General features: G+C 39.5%; 1 protein-coding gene across 1 annotated transcript in view; it reads right to left on the bottom strand.

Moving 5' to 3' along the window:
• The window catches only part of PHLPP1 (PH domain and leucine rich repeat protein phosphatase 1), a 176,072-nt gene that overhangs the window by 60,987 nt on the left and 96,297 nt on the right, over positions 1 to 18,788 (bottom strand). The window contains exon 4 of the mRNA XM_087819143.1: positions 6,836 to 7,002. Within this exon, the coding sequence (XP_087675269.1) occupies positions 6,836 to 7,002 (167 nt within the window). The remainder of the gene's footprint in view (positions 1 to 6,835; positions 7,003 to 18,788) is intronic.

The raw sequence follows: 18,788 nt of genomic DNA, 5'->3' as shown, positions 1-18,788 counted from the left end.
ACTTATTAAAACTGGCTTTTTAAACTATTGCCTAAAATATTGTGAAACCGTGAGGGGTCAATAGTAACAAAACCACAAAATTCAGCATCCAAAGGAGAATGTAAAAAATAAAATTAAAAAATAAAAGCTGATGGTGGTACATCTTCCCCACCCCCCTTTTGGCCTATTTCAGAATCACTTATGATAAAAGCACATTAATAATTCTATAGACATACAGACACACAATTTTTTAAGTAACTTGAAATATTAACTTCTACTTATCAAAGCCAGTAATCCTTCTTGCTGGGGCCCTCTCGCTGAGCTAGCTTTGTTTCTCAACACCAGTTCACTCACAAATAGCAAGAGCTGGAAGGCAGATTCACCTTCTGCATTATTGGATGAAAGTGATGAGTAACCAGCAGCCATCAAACACAATGGAAGCGTAACTGGTTTCTGAGAGTAATGATTTTATAATTTCCAACACATAGAATTAAGCAATATTAAGTGTGTGTGTTTTAATTTTCATCAATTTGTCAAATACTTACTAAAATATAGGCTTACCTCTAAAAGCGGTAGGTAGAATTGATGAGTAAATTAAAATTACCTAAAATAAAGACATCTAAGTGAAACTTAAGTGGCAAACTTTCCAAATACCATGGACGAAGCTACCAGGAATGCAGACATACAAATTATTACTATCAAACGTTGCTTTTGAGTTTGTTCTCTATATTGCTCTTGGCAACATTGCACTGGGTATCACCATGAGAGAGCTCTGATCTGAAGACTTACAAACTCTAGGACCTTCAATGCAGTATTACCACCCATGACACTTTAATTAACGATCAATGTAAGAGAGCTATATCTGTCAGTACAGCAAAATGTTTGCAACACCAATATAATTTAGTATGAGTAAGTTCACACTGCTTTAATACAGTATTAAAATCAATTTAATACACAAAAAGGACAGTTATATTCCTTGAATTTACACCAGCAAAAAGTTGTTGTCTTCGTTGACTTTACAAAGAAACTTTCATTACAAATAATTCTCCATTGCAAATAATAACAATCTTAGTACTAATGCCATCTGGGTCATCTAAATGGAGATAGAATTAATATAAGTAAAGTACTAATAAAAGAGAGATAAATAATGTATTATAATTATTAGTGACATAATCAGGAAAGAACCCATTAAAACTAACAAAAATTACTGATTTTGCCTCTCCTCTATTTTGAAAACTAACTTGAAGAGCTCCAATGCCAATAAAGGAAAAACAAACAGTGGTGGTTCCAAGGACAATGTTTTCCCTCTGAAACCGCTGACCTGTGTGTGTACATCAGCAAGGCATCTTTCCAGATTTAGAATGCTGCTGCAAATGCCAGTTTAAATGTTCTGTGAAAATAGCTCATTTGTTTAAAGTGAGAATTTGCCATAGGAAGCAAAACTCAGGGGATATGTGGTTAAGAGAGAAAGTCTCAAAACTCCTACCTATTATCAATGTATTGTACTTAAAAAGTTTCTCCCTGGATATCTGCCCTAACACTGTAATCTAAATATTCATTCCTTGAGACTTAGGTAAAAACATGAAAATAAATTATCCTTTGGGACCTCGCTAACCTGTTCCCTGTGAAATGTACACTAGAAATTAGCACTAATTCCTTAAACATACAAATAAAAATAAGCAATCAGATAAACAGCATGTTCTCAAAACTACATACTAACTGTATAAACATAAAAACTACAGTAATGCTTTTTGGAGTATAAACATGAGTGTTTAAAATACAAAATTTCAGTTCCTAGCATTGGATCTGTGTGTGTGTATGTGTCTGCGCATGCTCACGCACACTTGCACACTTATTACTCTGAAAACTTAGCAAGAAAATCTTTCTTGGATAATGGGGGTGGGGGACAAAAATCTCATAGTCGTATGTGGTAAAAAAGATACTGGTTTAAAGCATCATTTTTTCCAAAGGGCTGTACAATAGTCAGCTTTACCAGCTGCTCAGCCCCCACATCCCAAGTCCCCTCAGCTTATCTCCCCCCATGCTTAAAGCAACAGAAACAAAACAGAAACCTTTGGTGCAGTAATATTCTACCTGTCAATACAGGTACTGGTTAAATTGATATGTTCTCTTTGTAAACCCAAATTGTACACTCATATTTGTGCCATTTGTATGTTTTTGTTATACTTCTACCAAAAAACTTTCAAAAGGTTATATAAAGAGGTGTCAGACCCTGTGTCCTCTCCCCAATTCTAGAAGGAGACAGTTTATTCCCCAGAAGAAACTGAACCAGAGAGTTTGGGCTCAAAGATGTTAGGCATTGTAGAAAATATTGTTCTGCAAACAAGGGGATCAAATAAAAATCCATACTCTAAGCCTTGAGATTCCACCTCTCTTCCCTGTTCAGCTCCCTGAGTCTTGGCATGCACTGCCCAGGCAGGAGACCAAAGGATTCCTCTCCAGTAAAACCGACACACCCTAGGGAAAAGATCCACAGACACTGTGAACGGAAGTTTCCCAATGAAACCACAAGGCTCGCCACCGACAGCCTAGCAAGGAAGCTACAAAGTGGAGAAGCCCTGCCCACAGTCCAAGGTACCCCATTCACTTTTCAGTGACTCACCGTTAAAGAGGAGCGAAGAGCTAAGGATCACCAATTGGTGAGCTCAAATTTCTAACATAAAAGACAGATACCTATACAAACAGGAAGAAAAAAATCAACACAGTGCAAAAAGAAAGTAAATGAGTAAATACAATGTCCTCAGAAAGAGAAAAAATTGCACCCATAAAAAAAGAACAGAATGCTACTGAAATGCAAACAAATTAAATCAAACAAGAAAGAGCTCTTGAAAAATAAAGACAGCAGAGATTCAGAAAGGTTAAGACAAAGTAGAGAAAACCTGTCAAGAAGTAGGTAGGGAATTAAGACAGAGGGAGAGGAAAATCAGAGAATTAGAGGACAGACAAGGAGGCCCCACCTAACTAAGGAATTCAGAGGAGGAACCGAGAAAACCAAGGGAGAGGAAATCACCAACACACAGTGAAAAAGTTTTCTAGAACTGAAGGGCAGTTTTTTCAGATCAAATGTTCACCATAGTGGCTTAAATAAGGAGTGTCATAAAAAAAGATCCTAAAATCTTTTTGGGGGGATTGTAAAAAGCAAAAAAATGAAAAACGAACAGGTGACCTACAACACGTTTCAATAGCAACTGTAGAAGCTAGAAAACAGTGGTGCACTCGCTTCAGAATTCTGAGAAAATATGTTTTCCTATCGAGAAGCCAGCCAAATTATCCATCAAGTGTGAAAGGAGAACTATTTTCAGATACACAGTGTCTAAGAAATTTGCTCCCACATCCCCTTTCTCAGGAAAACCCTAGAAGATATTCTGTTAAAAAGAGGGAGTAAACCAAGAAATAAGTCACAAGGCAGAAAAGTTAGGGGTCCAACATGGGAAAGACAACAGGGAATTAGGAAAAAAATGACAAAGGTAATCCCAGGGCAACAGCTGTGCAGCAGGCCTGCAGAGCAAGGCTGGACACCGGCTCCAGCTCCCCGAGGAAAGAGTGCCCCTGAAAACGGTGCTAAGGAGAGCAGCAGAGTGCTGTCAGAAAGCTTAGGAACACCAGAGGGAAGGAGAAGCAGCACAACCAAGGAAACGTGACCACTGCATCTAAGAGCCTTAGCTGCGAAGCATGGTTCCGTGCTCAAAAGCGTGTCAACCCTCAAGACCAACTCAACCAAAAGTTCATACCTATACACACAGCATGGGGAAGCAGCACTTTGTGCCTGTGGGGAGGGACAGAGGGGGGTGTGACATGTGTAAAAGAGTTAAAGCCTCTCTTCCAGTGTAATAAGTCAGTATATAATGTCCAATATTGAACAAGTTTTAAATAGTAGTATATACATGATATTTCAGAAGATGGAGGAAAACTGCAAAAAGACTCAAAGGTGGTTGCCTGGAACTTGGGTGTAAGGATGGGCTAGGGTTCTACACACCTATTCTTATTATAAGTCTTGTTGCTTGTTAAATTTTTCTGAAATCTACACAGGCTATTAGCTTGGCGGGAAAAATGTTAAAAAATTTTAAAATACAGAACAAAACAAAACCAATAAATGTACAGAACAGTAGGCAAGAAAACTAGAGAGCATGAACTGCAGAGGGAAAATGACAGTAAGACAGCCAGTTCTCCAGGTTCCTACAGTGTTCTAGGTGACAGCAGGGACGTGCTTCCTCGGACAGTGCGAGGAGGGGGTGTGCACCGAGGGGTGGAAAATAGAGGAGAAAAGAGGATGGGTTGAAAAGATATTTACAGATGGAGAATCAATAGATATGGGAGACCAATCAGGGAAGGCTGAAAGAACAGGCAAGGCAATGCTGCAAATATCCATCCATCTGGTTATTTACTTAATTAGCCCACAAATGCTGGCTCTCTGGGAGCATCATATCCCCCCCTATGAATATAGAAGCATTGCAATTTTCTTCTTGTTTAGGTTTAAATGTTGGGGTTATTATGAAATATACAAATAGAAAAATAAAGAAAATAGGAATGATAATCCAAGGACCAACTATTCAGCTTTTTCAAATACTAATATTTTTGTCATACTTGCTGTTAATTTCTTTCATATTTGCTGCTAATTTTTTTTAAAGAAAAAAACTATGGCTATTGTTGAAACCCTATTCAAACTATTCCCTAATCCCATCACCCTAATGGCCTCCCAGAAGATAACCATTAAGCTGAATTTGGCATTTAACAATCTCCATCTACCTCACCTCTAAAATGAGAGCAGTGGTTTGGATGAATTCTGTTCTAAGACATCAAGAGTGAGTAGTATCAGATCAAGTTCTTGATGTTCTGCAATGTAAGTGCAGAAGCCTGTACTGCCGTGAAACACACAAAAACATTTCAAAATAAATTCAAACCTCAAAAACAGACCAAATCATAATGTGATCCTTTGGCAAAATAATCATAGTAACTTTATTACAGTAGTGTTTGTAAATATTATCAATGCATACGGCACATGAGAACCTTTGTTCAAGACTTGGGCTCTCCTTTCATCGTACCTATCAGCTCCAGGGAACAATAAGGAAGTGCTTGAACATAACACCCTTACTGGAGTTGGGACAGCCTGTGTAACTAATTTGATGTAGCACCAAACTGTCCCAGCTGTCACTGTCTTGTTCTCTAGCAGGTAATCACAACAAAAAGATTTTGTAATGCCAGTTTTACTTAAAAATGTCCTTGATGATGCAATAAAGTTATCTGTATTACATCTCAACCTGTGAGTCCGTATCTTTATTCTCTGGGTGATAAAATGGGAAGGAAGCATAAAGCACCCCTGCTGTATACTAGAGTATGAAGGTCATCTCAAGGAGAACGCCTGTACAATTATTCGAGCTGTGAGCCAAGCGAGTCACAGTGTTTACGGAATACCACTTTTACTTGAAAGGACAACTGACAAACTCGTTATTTAGACTTGGGTATCTGGCAGGCATTTTCTCTACAATGAAGGGAAAAGGTCAATTCAGGAAAAACAACTGAGAGTATTTGCTGCCAAGGGACAGCCTTCCAGCTTTCAATTGAAAATTTAAAATTTGGAAAACGTTTCCACCGTGAGCTTGACAACATTCCAACACATAAATATTTTTCTGATGAAATGAGTGGTGATATTAACAACTGTGATTTCTTGAAATTGCATAATGAAATGTGTTAACATTTGGAATATCTGTACTATCCTACCAACCAGTGTTTTCCAAGTGACCAATACATAACGCAGTGAAATGATGCACGGGCACAGACCCATTCAAAGTGCGAGAAAAACCAATGGATCCTATGACAATTTTAAAAGTTCATTAATAGGGTCTTAGATTCCACATTGGAGCTAATATTTAAGAAATGGTTGCTTGTCAAGTTTTGGGACAATATCAAAAGAATATTCACAATGATCAGAAAAGAACACTGAAACGCTCTTCTCTTTTCCTACATATCTGCATAAACTCTACAACAAACACTTACTGAATTATTCTTCCTGGATGTCAAAAAACAAAAACACATAATCACAATGATTAATTACCATAGTTTAATCTCTGATCACTATCAGTCATTTAGGAACAAATGAACCTTTCATTATTTATTTAAGTTATATTCTTCTGCAGTTACAGTCTCATAAATTTACAACCGATATATACGTATCAGAGGCTTCATTTACCACAGAATTAAGACTGATCATTGGTCCAAAAAAGAGAATGGATATGGATATGGTAAATTCTTAAATCTGTTTTAGATACATACAAACAAAGTCCCTTTTCTCGAGTGACAAAGGAGCAGACCCTATTCATTTAACATTGACTCTTGAAATCTAAACGCTAATCAAGTGGATGACCAGGATGATGTTAATGGATTTAAATGTGAGCTCTTAAATTTCTAAGGAAACGTCTTTTCATGGAAAAACCTTGACCTTTTGTAAATTTCAAAAGAAATAATTCAATCTGAACAAACCCCTATAGTTCAGAAGTAACACACCAAAGAGCATTAGCTTTTCACTGACCCATTTGTAGATCGGGTAAGAAATAGAAATGATTTAAGGAGAAATGTTCTTCTCATACAAATCTATCCTGTTAGTGAATATCATAAAGCAAGGTCTTGCCTAGAGTAAGACCTAGGCAAGGTCTTGATCTTCATTTCAAAGGCAAGAACCTTGATAAAAATTTCAGAATAAGAACTGATGTCTTCATAAATAAAGTCCTATTACCCTGCCCTCTGAAAGTTACAAGCTGTAGCTCTAAGTCAGAATATTCAAGAAACAACCAGAAGCGGACACCCGCCCCTTTCAAATGACCCGTATCTGCCTGCTCACCTTTGCAGTTCACTGAGCCCCCTGGCAGTGGGTAGACTGGGGTTTTGCCTTAGGAAGTTCTGTTTTAAGTTGAGATGAGTGAGGTCTTGGCTGTAGAAGAGGTTGGCAGGCAGGTGCTCCAGGCTACAACAGGAGAGGTCCACTGAGCTAATACGCTGTGATGCAACCTAGAGGGCGATAAAAACACAATTCCACTTTAATTCCATCCACGTACCTGATCACTTCTTTCTATGGATAGAAATAAGATAACCCTATTTGGGAACACAAACACAACCAAATATAAACCAATAGAGTATTCACTTAGTATAGAAGAGAGTCAAGTACATACTACAAAAGCAGAAAACAGTGTTCCTGCCTGGAAGGTCCTTATAGTAACCTAGTAGAGGAGACAGGTTACAAAGAGCACAGATTATCCTATCAAGTTTAGTGATATCAGTAACCACCTCCAACTGGAGGGGTTATATTCCTGAGAACATCCACAGTAAGAGAAGTCAGAGCTAAATAATACAAGGCTCGAGAGTAAATACAGAGTTGGGAGATAGACATTAAGATCTAGACTGAATCTATGCAAGTCCTTGTATATTTTTATTTAAAACAGCACAAATAAAGAAAAGTGCTATCAGTGGCCTTGCACGTATCTTTAATAATAATGGCGGCATGTACTCAGATTCCATTGCCTGCTATAAACTTCTTAGTTGCCTTTCCTCCGAAGTTTCAGTGAGATGCTTCATGTAGGTATTCTAAGTAAAATTTATTTTATGTCTAAATGTTTATCCACATAGTCCAGGTCTTCCTGGTTAGATGGCGCCTCCCATTGTCAGAATCCCAGGGGTAAAGACCAACGGGCATACTGGAGACAGTAAATGTTCCAGGTAATGCGGCACCAGCTCAGGCCACAGGGCATGGCTTCAGCCCCTCTTACACACACCTTGGTACCTTCTCTCCTGACAGAGCTGTGGGAATATAGCTCTAAGATCTGGTTGATTCTCCCTCCTGCCCTTGATCTTCACCAAAGCTTTATATATGATCAATTTGATGTCCTTTTCTATTACCAAACCCCAGCTTTCTTTTTCCTAATTAGAGAAGGCAGCAGAACACGGTCTTAGGAGTGTGACCCTGGTCAGTGTGGATCATAGCCTAGCTCCCCACTTAGGAGGTGACTGGACTTGAGCAGAGATCACTGGGCTCTGCAAGCTCCAGTGTTCTCATCTGTACAACAGACATAAAGGTGACACCTGTACCTACATACCTGGCCCAGAAAAAGCATTCAATAAATGGTGTTTGCTGTTATCACTACCACGACTACTTCCAAAGAGGATGGTTCCCATTTTACATCCATTGCAATTCAAATTCTCCCAATGCTAAGAGGGTATTCAGAATTAAATCTGCATAAAACATATCAGCTGATGGCATATTTTAGGCTGGAAAGAAATTACTGTGCACACACAAAAGCTAAAGGAGTAACGAAAAGGGCCTGGCAGGGTCCAACTCAAAAGACTTTACAAAGGAAGTCAGAGTTTACATTGTTACAATTTCATCTTTCCTTGAATTTTCACTATTAAATAAGAAAAAGGAAATCTCAAACAGAGCCAAATCATGCAAATAAACCATAAGATGTGAAAAGCACCAGAATTTAATGGGCCTGAAGGGCAGGTGCAAACATGCCACAGCCACACAAGTTCCCTGGCAGGAGCCTGTTCACAGGAAGTAAGGCTGAGCGTTGCAAGTGGTGAAATCATTCATTCAAAACTGTGTGTTAAGCATGCAATGTTGTGCCAGGCCTTCTGTTTCCTGAGGTACAGCAGTCCAAGACACGAGTGTCTCTGCTCCGAGTGAGTACTCCTCATGAGGAGGAGAGGGCAGTTATGGTACAGTACATGACAATGGTTACCAGGAGCATGATTTAAGGAGTCAGGAAGGGGTCCCGGACGGCTTGATATCCAAACTCAAGTTTGAAACTTGAGTGGAAATGCTTTTATCTGCCCCAAACCCTTTCTCCACTTCTTCCTTCCTGTAACAATCCTTCAAACGCATGTGATCCTGGTGAAAGCTGCAAACAAAGTATGCTGACCCACTGGCTACAGGCGTAGGCTTGTACTCTAGGGTTGAGCAATCAGAGTACCCCACCTGCTGAACCCACAGACTGACCCAAGCTAGGCTGATGAAAGGCCTTCTCTGGGATGTGTATAGTCTGAATCCAGGAGAGAGAGAAAGAGAAAGAGAGAGAGAGCAAGAGAGCTGCAGTTAAGATGAATAAACTAGATTCATACGCATCAACTTGAACAAATTAAAAAAAGCAAGCTGCAGAATGTTATACACAGTATAATTATACAGTATGCCATTTATGAAAACATTTTAACACAAACACACAACTCCACATATTATATATGGTTATATGGGCAATGAAGCTATAAATCATACATTGGTCATATACCTAATTAATGATAAGGACTGCCTCTAGACAGGCAAGAAGGGACATGGAAACAGGGATGGGAAGATAGGAGATCTGGAGTTTATCTGTAATGTTTGTTTCCATATAAGAAAAATAAACGATATGAAAGAACTATGTCAATATGTTGAGAACCAAGAGGTGGTACATCGAAACTGTAGTATCCTTTGTGGGGTGTGTGTGTATGTGTTTAATTAGGAAAAAATAATGTAATTGTGATAAAAATGTCAGCAAAGAAAGGGAAACTACGTGAGAAACATCATGGAGAGTTTCAGGTAAGGGCAGTGACCTGTAATGAGGTTAGAAAGGTAAGGCTGGGGTGGGCAGCAGATCCTGCAGAGCCTTTTAGGTCACTGTAAAGACTGGCGTTTTGTGTGAGCACATGAGAGGTGTGGAGAGGTTCTGAGAAGAGTCCATCTCTAGACCGGAAGCTCCAAAGGGCAAGATTTCTGCTTATTTGCTCACTGAAATACCCCATGCTCAGCACTTGCTACGATCCTCAGAAAATATTTGTTGGAAGGATGGCCAGTGCCCTACTTTGCAACCCCTCCCTTCTCACCAGTGTGCACCGGACCCATCCCGCCCGTATATTCTTTCACGTGGAGATTACCTAGGAGAAGACAAATTCTATTTCGACTGAAGCATCGCACTAAATACTCTCTTTGGACAACTGAAAGGCAATGATTAAATATCACATTGTATTTGATTCCCTTCCGCATTCTGGACCGCAAGCTGTTCCTGCTGGAAATGGCGGGTAGGAAACCACAGTGACAAAGCTACACTGAGCAAGAGCAGTCTGTGGGAATCGTGGCAGCACCGGGCACATCCACGGAGAGAACAGAAATTAAACAGTCATGATGGCAGCGGGGCAGTGAGCTGCCAGGGTGACCACAAAGGCGACCACTGGCTGCACCTCTGCCTGGTCCTGTTCCTGCAACAAGGGGAGGCTTAAGTGCTTTCCCCCAGACCCGCCTGGGCACCCAGGGCGCCATCTCAAAGAGGACTGGCTTGATTCCAAGTGAAAAGACTACCAGCTGGGTTACCTGCATAGCACCTATTAAAATTAAGGTCCTTCTCAAGATAAAAAAGGCCTAGATGAGTAATAAAAATATATCAGAAAGCTACTTGTATATATAGACAGCTCACAGCAAGTAGCCTTTTATTATTCTAGCTTTTTTTCAAGTAGCAATAATAATAGCAATAAAAGCTAACATCTAGGGGATGTTTCACTTGTGATAGGCACACTTCTAAGTGCCTGAAACATAATACTTAGTTTAATTTTCACAACGACTCTGTGTGGTAAGGACTTCTTGTTTCAAAGATAAAGGCTGAACTGAGTCACACAGAGTGCCCAAGGTCACATGACACCAATAGCAGAACTCAAATATGAACAAGAGCCTGTGCTGTTAATGCCACGCCATCCGGTCAGGGCCTGGATGCAGTTCAGATCTTACCCAAAGGGAGGATCCTCTAACTTCCACAATAAAACAACAACATAACCCCTCAGACCAGAGCAAAGACAATGAGATGTCATCCTTAGTATAAGCTTAGCCTCAGGAATGAAGATGAGGAGTGAAGACGGCTGTAATGGCAGGAGTCCTCCTGGAGAGAAGCAGAGGAGACCATCTGCTGACCACATACAGCCTTCAGGGAATGGGTGAAGTCCCATGGGTGGGGGGGCACCATTGGCTGGGCCCACTCCTACCTCACACAGCTTGTCCACCTGGGCAGTGATGATGCTACCTGGTGAGCACTTATTAAACTTTAAAAGATTACAGGAAAAATTTAAAAGGAGGCTACAGAAATTTGGCAAGAAAATTAAAGAAACAGACACAGGCAGAAATTGCCTCAAATCTTGGTTACAGAAAGGAACTTCTAAAGGACCTCACATTAGAATATATAGTCCTTTTGACTAAAGCTACTCTAGTTCTATTATACCCCCAAACATCAAGAAAGTGGAAGACACAGTTGATCCCGAGTAGCTGGACATACAGGAGAGAGGGCACAGGTGTAACAATGAGTAGGGCATGTAGAGATAGCTCTACCACTTAATAGCCACACATGGCCCTGGATAGGTCCCTTCACCTATCTGTCCTTCAGTTTCTTCATCTCTAAAGTGGAATAAATAGTACTCGCCCTGACCAAGCTGCTGTAAATACAATGCTCTCATTTAGAAACTCGGGAGAGGCTCTGCAGACCAAGGGTTCCCAGACCAATGCCCACAGCTGCAAGCCACTGAGATCTATAAGACAAGAAAAGACCACAGTGCAGGCCACTGCTGCTGCCACCGAGCAGTCACACAGGCCAAGCTCACTCAGACTAAGGCAGAACACTGTCTTACCAGGCAGCCCACAGACTGTTAGTGAACTACACACGAAAGGATTAAGTTCAAGGTAACTGTGGCTCAGGGAAAGAAATCAGTGCTAGTCTGTATTAACAGCAAAACATATTTTAAGGCTGATAATTTAGAGTCAGTAAATTAACTGGGATGCTTTTATTTTCCTCCATGAACCTACATATGCTGGGAGATACATTAAAATGAGCACGAATCCCAACCATGAATCAGGTTATCTTCTTTTCCAAATGACTTGTAAACACGTATGAAAAAAGTTCATTGGGCCCTCAAAATAATTCCCCCAAGGAACATGGCAGGGTAAAAATAAAAATAACAATACGAACAAGGAACTTTTCACGTTACCTACAGGGCTTCCCCACATTTCTAACATGCTACTCAGCTTAGTGCTTTCCTCAGTGGTTTCTTTGCCAATCTTCAGGACATTTATGTTAAAGAATGTCTGCTCTGACTCTAGCTGAGCTGCATTTCTAAACCCATTTTTCTGTGCTATCCCTAACCTGTTTCCACCATGCTTTCAAAACTAACATCCCCCCTGCAACAGGAGTGCATTCTGCACTATTCCCATCATTCTCTGCACAGACACTCGTCTGTCACAGGCAAGGGAGCATTCAGAGTAACACTCATGTGATTTCTGTCCCCACTATACTTTAGTAAAGTGGTATTTATCCTTATTATGTGTATGACCTGTTCAAATGAAGCAAAATGATTCTGAAAGACTTGGTTAAAGCCGCTGAAATAGCACAAATAATTCTGCTTGTATAAAGTAAAGGATTGTCGTAAACTGGCATTATGAGTCATTAATTGCTCTGGCCTGGCCTTCCGTGGCTTGGGAAATTATCCCCTGGCTACAGGGGTAGTCTCTGTGGAGTTTACTAGACTTCTGTAAAAAATTATTGACCTCAACTGACCTAATTTTCATTCTCACCCCCTCCAAATGATTTGGGAAGGCAAGGGGAATGAAAATATAAATTTAGAACAGTCATTAATCTTTATTAGCTAAGCATTCTAATAACTTTACTTATTTTCAATTTCACCCTCATCAAGAAAGTTTTATATTTTATATAAAACAAAAATTTCCCATTTTAATAAAACTTAAATTCTCACTGCTCCACATGTGATTTCTTTTTAAAAATTCTACAAATATAAAAAATGCCTTAACTTGACCCCAGACCTTTTCATAATGACATCTCATTTCTTGATCCTTTACTAATTACCAATTTATAAAATCTGTTTAACGACAGATGCAGAAAACATTCCTATAAAATTATATACATTAATAATGTCCCAACAGGAACCTATCAAGCTGCCAATTTTGGACTCAGTAAATCCTGCTTGAAATTCTAGCATCTTACCATTTCTTGGCCTTAAATGATATGGGGGGGGGAACCACCAAGAAATAAAATGTACAAATTTACACCATTCCAAACCACTAGAGGTAATAAAATGGCAAACTGATGAAGACAAACAATGGGAAGATCTGGAGAGGCTAACATTAGAAGGCAAAAATGAGAGGTGGGAGTCTAGGAGGGCAAAAGCACCTGAAGAAGAGAGAGGACTGTGATTTTAAGATTAGGTTTATTAAGACTCTAAGGTACCAGGTTAAAACATAGTTAAGGGACCCAAGAATAAAAGCGTATAGAGAGCTACAGGCTGGAGAAGAAAACAAACACACAAACACCTGGCTCACTGGTAAAGCACCAGCCAAAACAATGTAGTCAAAATGATACAGAGACATTTAGAACAAGAGCTCCTCCTTGGGGAGGTGGAAGGGACAGGGAAGAGTGACTCTTTCAACATATATTTAGCGTTTGCCTTTATGAACCAGGCACTGTACTTGGTGCTGGTGAGATGAGTGCCTTGTCTTCAAAAGCTTGGTCTCTTGAGGACACAGACACCTAAACAACAGTAATTTATAAGAGCCTGTGTGCAGCGGTGCATTGAGAGCACAGAGAGCAGAAAACAAACCTCCGAGCTCCCAGTGACATTACAGCCCCTCATTTGACAAAATGAGCGGGCATTCCCAGGCACTTGTGCAAGGACCTGCTCTTCACAAAGGAGAGTGGGCCTCGCTGTAGTATTTGTCCAGTGAGCTGGCTGCACAGCCTGAACTGGAAATGTAGGCCTGGCACTCCCTCTCTCTGAGTCAGAGCAGCTATAAAAGGCTCCGAGGAGATGGGACCAACGGCCTTCCAGAATCATTAACTGTGTCACCCTGACAGTTATCTCCCCTCCACACACACAAACCCCATTGTGTTTCTCAGTAACAACAGAAAAATAGAGCTTGCCTTGTGTGGAAATCAAATCTGAACTCAGAGTTCCTTCATTTCCTTATTGGCAAAATGTGTGTAAACAACCTTTTTAGAAAGTGGCCACCTGAGAGTGTCTCCAAGGTCCATCACACAGAGTTCCCCAAAGGTGGTGTCTCCTTAACAAAGGAGAAGAGGAGAGGCAGCTAACCACAAAAAACCTATATTCTTTCTATTAAAAGAAGTAATGTAAATACATACTTAAATGATTCCACCATTAGAAATAAGCCACTTGTTTTGTATCTAAAATACAAAAACCTCAGTGCTCAAGTTCCAAGTCTAACATACAAGATTGGTAAGTTTAACGGAGACTTCATTGATATTTTTAAAATTATTTCATCATTCCATTCTTTATAAAATTATAAACAAGGTAAGTGGAAGAATTTAACTCCAGAGCGGCTGCAGAAAATTTAGTACTCTGGATTATACATACAGGGATCTTCCAAGATAAGTAAATATATCATGGAAAATGAATTCTTAAGGAAAATATAACATAACCAGATACAGAGATCTGGTTAATCACATATGCTAGAATACCTGACCAGTTAATTAATTAATTAATTTTTAATAGATTTTTAGAGATAGGGAAGGGAGAGGGAGAGAGAGAAACAATGATGTGAGAAAGAAACATTGACTGGCTGACTCCTGCATGCCCCCTACTGAGGATCGAACTCGCAACCAGGGCATGTGCTTTGACCAAGAATCGAACTGGCAGCCTTTCAGCGCACAGGACGACGCCCAATCAACACAGCCACACCAGCCAGGGCTGACCAGTTTTTAAAGAATTAGACACAGTGGTCCACCCCAACACTGAAACTAATCTAATCTGCCTTGGATGCCTCAGAAGGCATCTCAGATTCCTGAAATACCTCTTGGTCATCATTTAAGAAGATCAGTGGTTGGTGCACAGTGGCTATGCTCAGTGTCCATAGCAGCATAATCCACTCAATGGATTGCTTGAATAAAACCACCTTTCATTCTAATAACTGAGCTGCTGGATTCTGCTGACAACTGCGTATATGAAGTACTTCTCTGGCATTTTCAGTAAATTTCAGCTATTATTTGAATACTGGTTTGTTTGTTCTGTCCCTTCAAGTCACTATAAATATTAGAAGTACAATTAAACAAAAAGAGAGAAGCAGAACTACCTGTATAAAGCAGTGCTGAATACTTTATACCTCAGTTTCCTCATCTGCAAAATGGAGATGACATTATCTCCCCACAAGAAGTTATCTTTTGTTGTAAAGCCTGACCAAAGTTGTTATGAGCACCTACGTCACCGAGCCTGTAAGGCATCGAGAGCAGTGCTTGGTGCATAGAAAAAGTCACTAAGATGTTAGTGATTACTATCTGCATTATTGCTGTCCTTACTGGATCAGTTTTGCAGGTGAAAATATTTTATTATCTATCAACTAACTGGGGGTGGGGGAAACAGAACAAAAAGTCTTTTTGTTTTGGTGTTGACCTCATGGATGAGTAACTAATTCACTATAGACATAATGCCTAAAGCGATAAAAACAATGGTCACACACTCTGCTCATGGATGGCATGTGCAAGTGCATCAAGAAACCTGAGAGCACCCAGAAAAAAGGCTAGAGAAGGGGTCTGGGAGCCAAGTGATAAGAGAATTGTGGGAATTACCAGAAATGTTTCTCCCCAAAGAAAATAGACTGCTAACGAGTGGGGGAGGGCCCAGAAATCACAGTAAGTCTTCAATATTTATCGGGTATCAAACAGGAGAGGGAGGAGAATTCTCTGTGTTAAACCAGAGAGCAAAATGAGGCCCAATGAATCTAAACTACATGGATAGAGACTTCAGCTCACTCACAAGGAAGAACTGTCTTGTCTGACCATAGGGTCTGAAACGTTATAGATGTGTTTTTAGGAGGAAAGGAAGTCTGGGAGTCCACAAGGCCCTTTCCAAATCTTAAATAAGTTTCTGAACTAAGATGATGACAAAGATTTAAGGTTAAACTAAAGAACACTTCAAAGAATTTACCAAATAATTGTTAAGGCAATTATTCCAGAAATTATTCCAGTAATGTTACCTTTTTGGTGAATACCTTACCAGGGCCCTTCCCAATCTTAAAATAGCATGTTGTCACTTTAAAACATAACTGTAAGTTCCTCACTTGAAATCTAAAATGTATTTTATTAAAAGTAATAATCTACAAATAAAATCCACATGAAGAACACATTTCTTTCATTGGCTGAGGTCCTGACCCTAGAAATGGAGCCTAAAGAATGCCTAGCACAAAGGAAGGGTGGGATACGGATCCTGTCATTCCTCTCTCGCTCTCCTGGGCTCTCCTGCTGGGGGGTAGGAGGGAGGCAACGTCGCTGTAACTCCAGCAGAGCTGGAGAAAGGGGGAGGAAGGGAGGAGACAGGAGGAAAGATGGAGATGCATGGGTGAGTTAAAAATGGTAAACACAGGAGTCGGCCCTGTTTCACAAAAGCATGCTTCTTTTGTTGCCATAGGTTAAGCAAATTAAGTATCTTTTTTTATTTGTATGATACTGGATTAAAAAAACAAAGAAAATTAAATAAAATAGTTTTAAACTACAATGACTTAGCACTGAAGGGAAAACCCCTTCTTTAGGACTATATTAACTAGGATTTCAGAACCAGTAGTTACTACGGGAAGAAAATAGAAGGGATTAGCAATGTGAAAATAAGATGATGCATAATTATAACTGCAAAGAGATCATTTTATTATTTTCACTACGTAACTTAATCACCATTTTATGTATTACAAAAACAAAATTTCAAGTGCAACCAAAATATTTCATCTTTAGCTTAAATTCAAAGCAGAATTTGAATTTCATAACCTATTCTTTATATATGTAATAAGGAAAGATTTCATAATATGATTTTCTTTAATGTAACAAATCCATTACTATATTGGAAAGTTAGTTATAGTATTTGGTAACTTACAGTCAAATTTCCCCCAAGAAAATGAAGCAGAACTAGCAGGACACAGTCTAGACTGGCCAGCATTTTTAATTTTACCTAGCTTCTATTTTTTTTTTCCTGTTTTTCACACTTCTCAGACATCTGTGGTAAGATTACATTTTTATATCTTACACAGTAATGCCTTTATGCACACTTGACCTCTCCTTGAAACATCCTTTCCCCTCTAGTCTCTCTGGTGAACTCCTATTCAGCCTTCAAGAGTCGGCTAGCCCTTTACTTCCTTGAAGTCTTCCGGTACCCAAATGTCTCATATACTGAATTTCCAAACTTTTCTCACAGCTTCACTAACGAATTGGTGGAGCAATCTTCTTGGGATGGGGTGACATTTTATAAGCTAAAATACATGTTGCTCAGACCTTCAGTTCTACTTCAGATTCTACCAGACCTGCTAGATTGTCCTTGGTCAAAAGGCCCTTGATTCTTTATCTAAAGAATGGGTATGAAATGTGAAGTGAGGGTTTTCCCAAAAAGCCCTGGACCCCTCAGGCGAACAGTACTGAGAGCAAAGTTTCTTTATCACTATAACCCCGATGTAACCAACTATAAAACAGTCCCTAAGAGAACAGTGACAAATCATGCTGGCAAAAAGCAGCATACTCCCTAGACTACACTTTAAGAGGCAAAATACGTGTAAAAGATGACTAATCTTAAAGGGTTCCCTGCAACTACATCTAATGACACAAACCTAACATGTTAAAAACCTCAATTCTATTCCACCAGAATGAGCTGACTGAAGTGGTTAGTGAAGTATTCTTTGCATAAAATCTGAACAGTAAGATACTTTTTTTCTTAAGCACACGAAAGCAAAAGTTCACCTTTGACTCACCATATATCTTATTTAAAGGGTGATGTTTACTCATCATTTCACATGATCTTTAACTCAGCATGAAATATGGCCCTGATTTGCCTACATTATGCATTTTAAGGGTGACTATATCATGACAACCAAAAGTCCATTGCAGTGACTTAAAAAAAAAAAAGGCCTGAAATTAAAATACTATGGTTAATACTGAAAGACCCCAGGAAGATAACCACTGCGATAACCACAGTCACCAGCAACTGCCAGCAAGTCAGCCGCCAGTCAATGAGGAGGAAAGACACGTGGGCAAGCTAAGTGGCCTCATGAAGCACACATTTAGAATGCTGAGCTATATAACATCTATATGGCTACCACCCTCGGCCTCATACATCATTGCCCCTCCAACCACTTTGAAAACATGCTGGATACTTGTACCCATGTTGAGCAAACAGAGCCTTTTAGACACTGCAATAGGATGTTTACTGAATTTTTGAAGCATGCCGTGCATAAATATTTTAGGGATGACTTTACAATCAATATTGTAATCCTCTCAAAGGAGCTATTTACACAATATCTACCACTAACATCCACCCAAGATAAAAACTCTAAAGGGACTGCTTTGGGTATTATTTTGGCAAGGAATACTAAATGCTAAGATTAAGTTTAAAAAATAATAAGTATATAAGAACCCTCTTGACAGAAAATATCTAATTAACAACCTCTTATAAACCTCCCCCAAAATCAAATGAAACAAAGATTAGCATCTCTTGTAGCTAAGATCCAAATGCATAAACTGAAAATAACAAAGTGTGCTTTCAAATTAATTATCTAATTCATCTTAATCGTAAAAATATTGAAATTTGGTTCTGTTTGCCCTCCCACCCTGGCTGGATTGGGGACGTCATTAAAAATCAGAACTCAGGTATCTCTTTCTGTTGTCGGTTTGTCTTCTGTTTAGATCCTTATCGAAATGAATGGCTCCTCATATAACCATCAGGATGTAAAGACAATTCATTCTGTGCAGTTTTGTTTCTCAACCAGAAGAAAAAGAAACTATTTCCATAGTAAC

The sequence above is a fragment of the Miniopterus natalensis genome, chromosome 7 (genome assembly GCF_054644295.1).
Source record: "Miniopterus natalensis isolate mMinNat1 chromosome 7, mMinNat1.hap1, whole genome shotgun sequence".
NCBI lineage: Eukaryota > Metazoa > Chordata > Mammalia > Chiroptera > Miniopteridae > Miniopterus > Miniopterus natalensis.
Note: the sequence above shows the minus strand (reverse complement) of the source record. Positions and strands in the feature narration are given on the sequence as shown.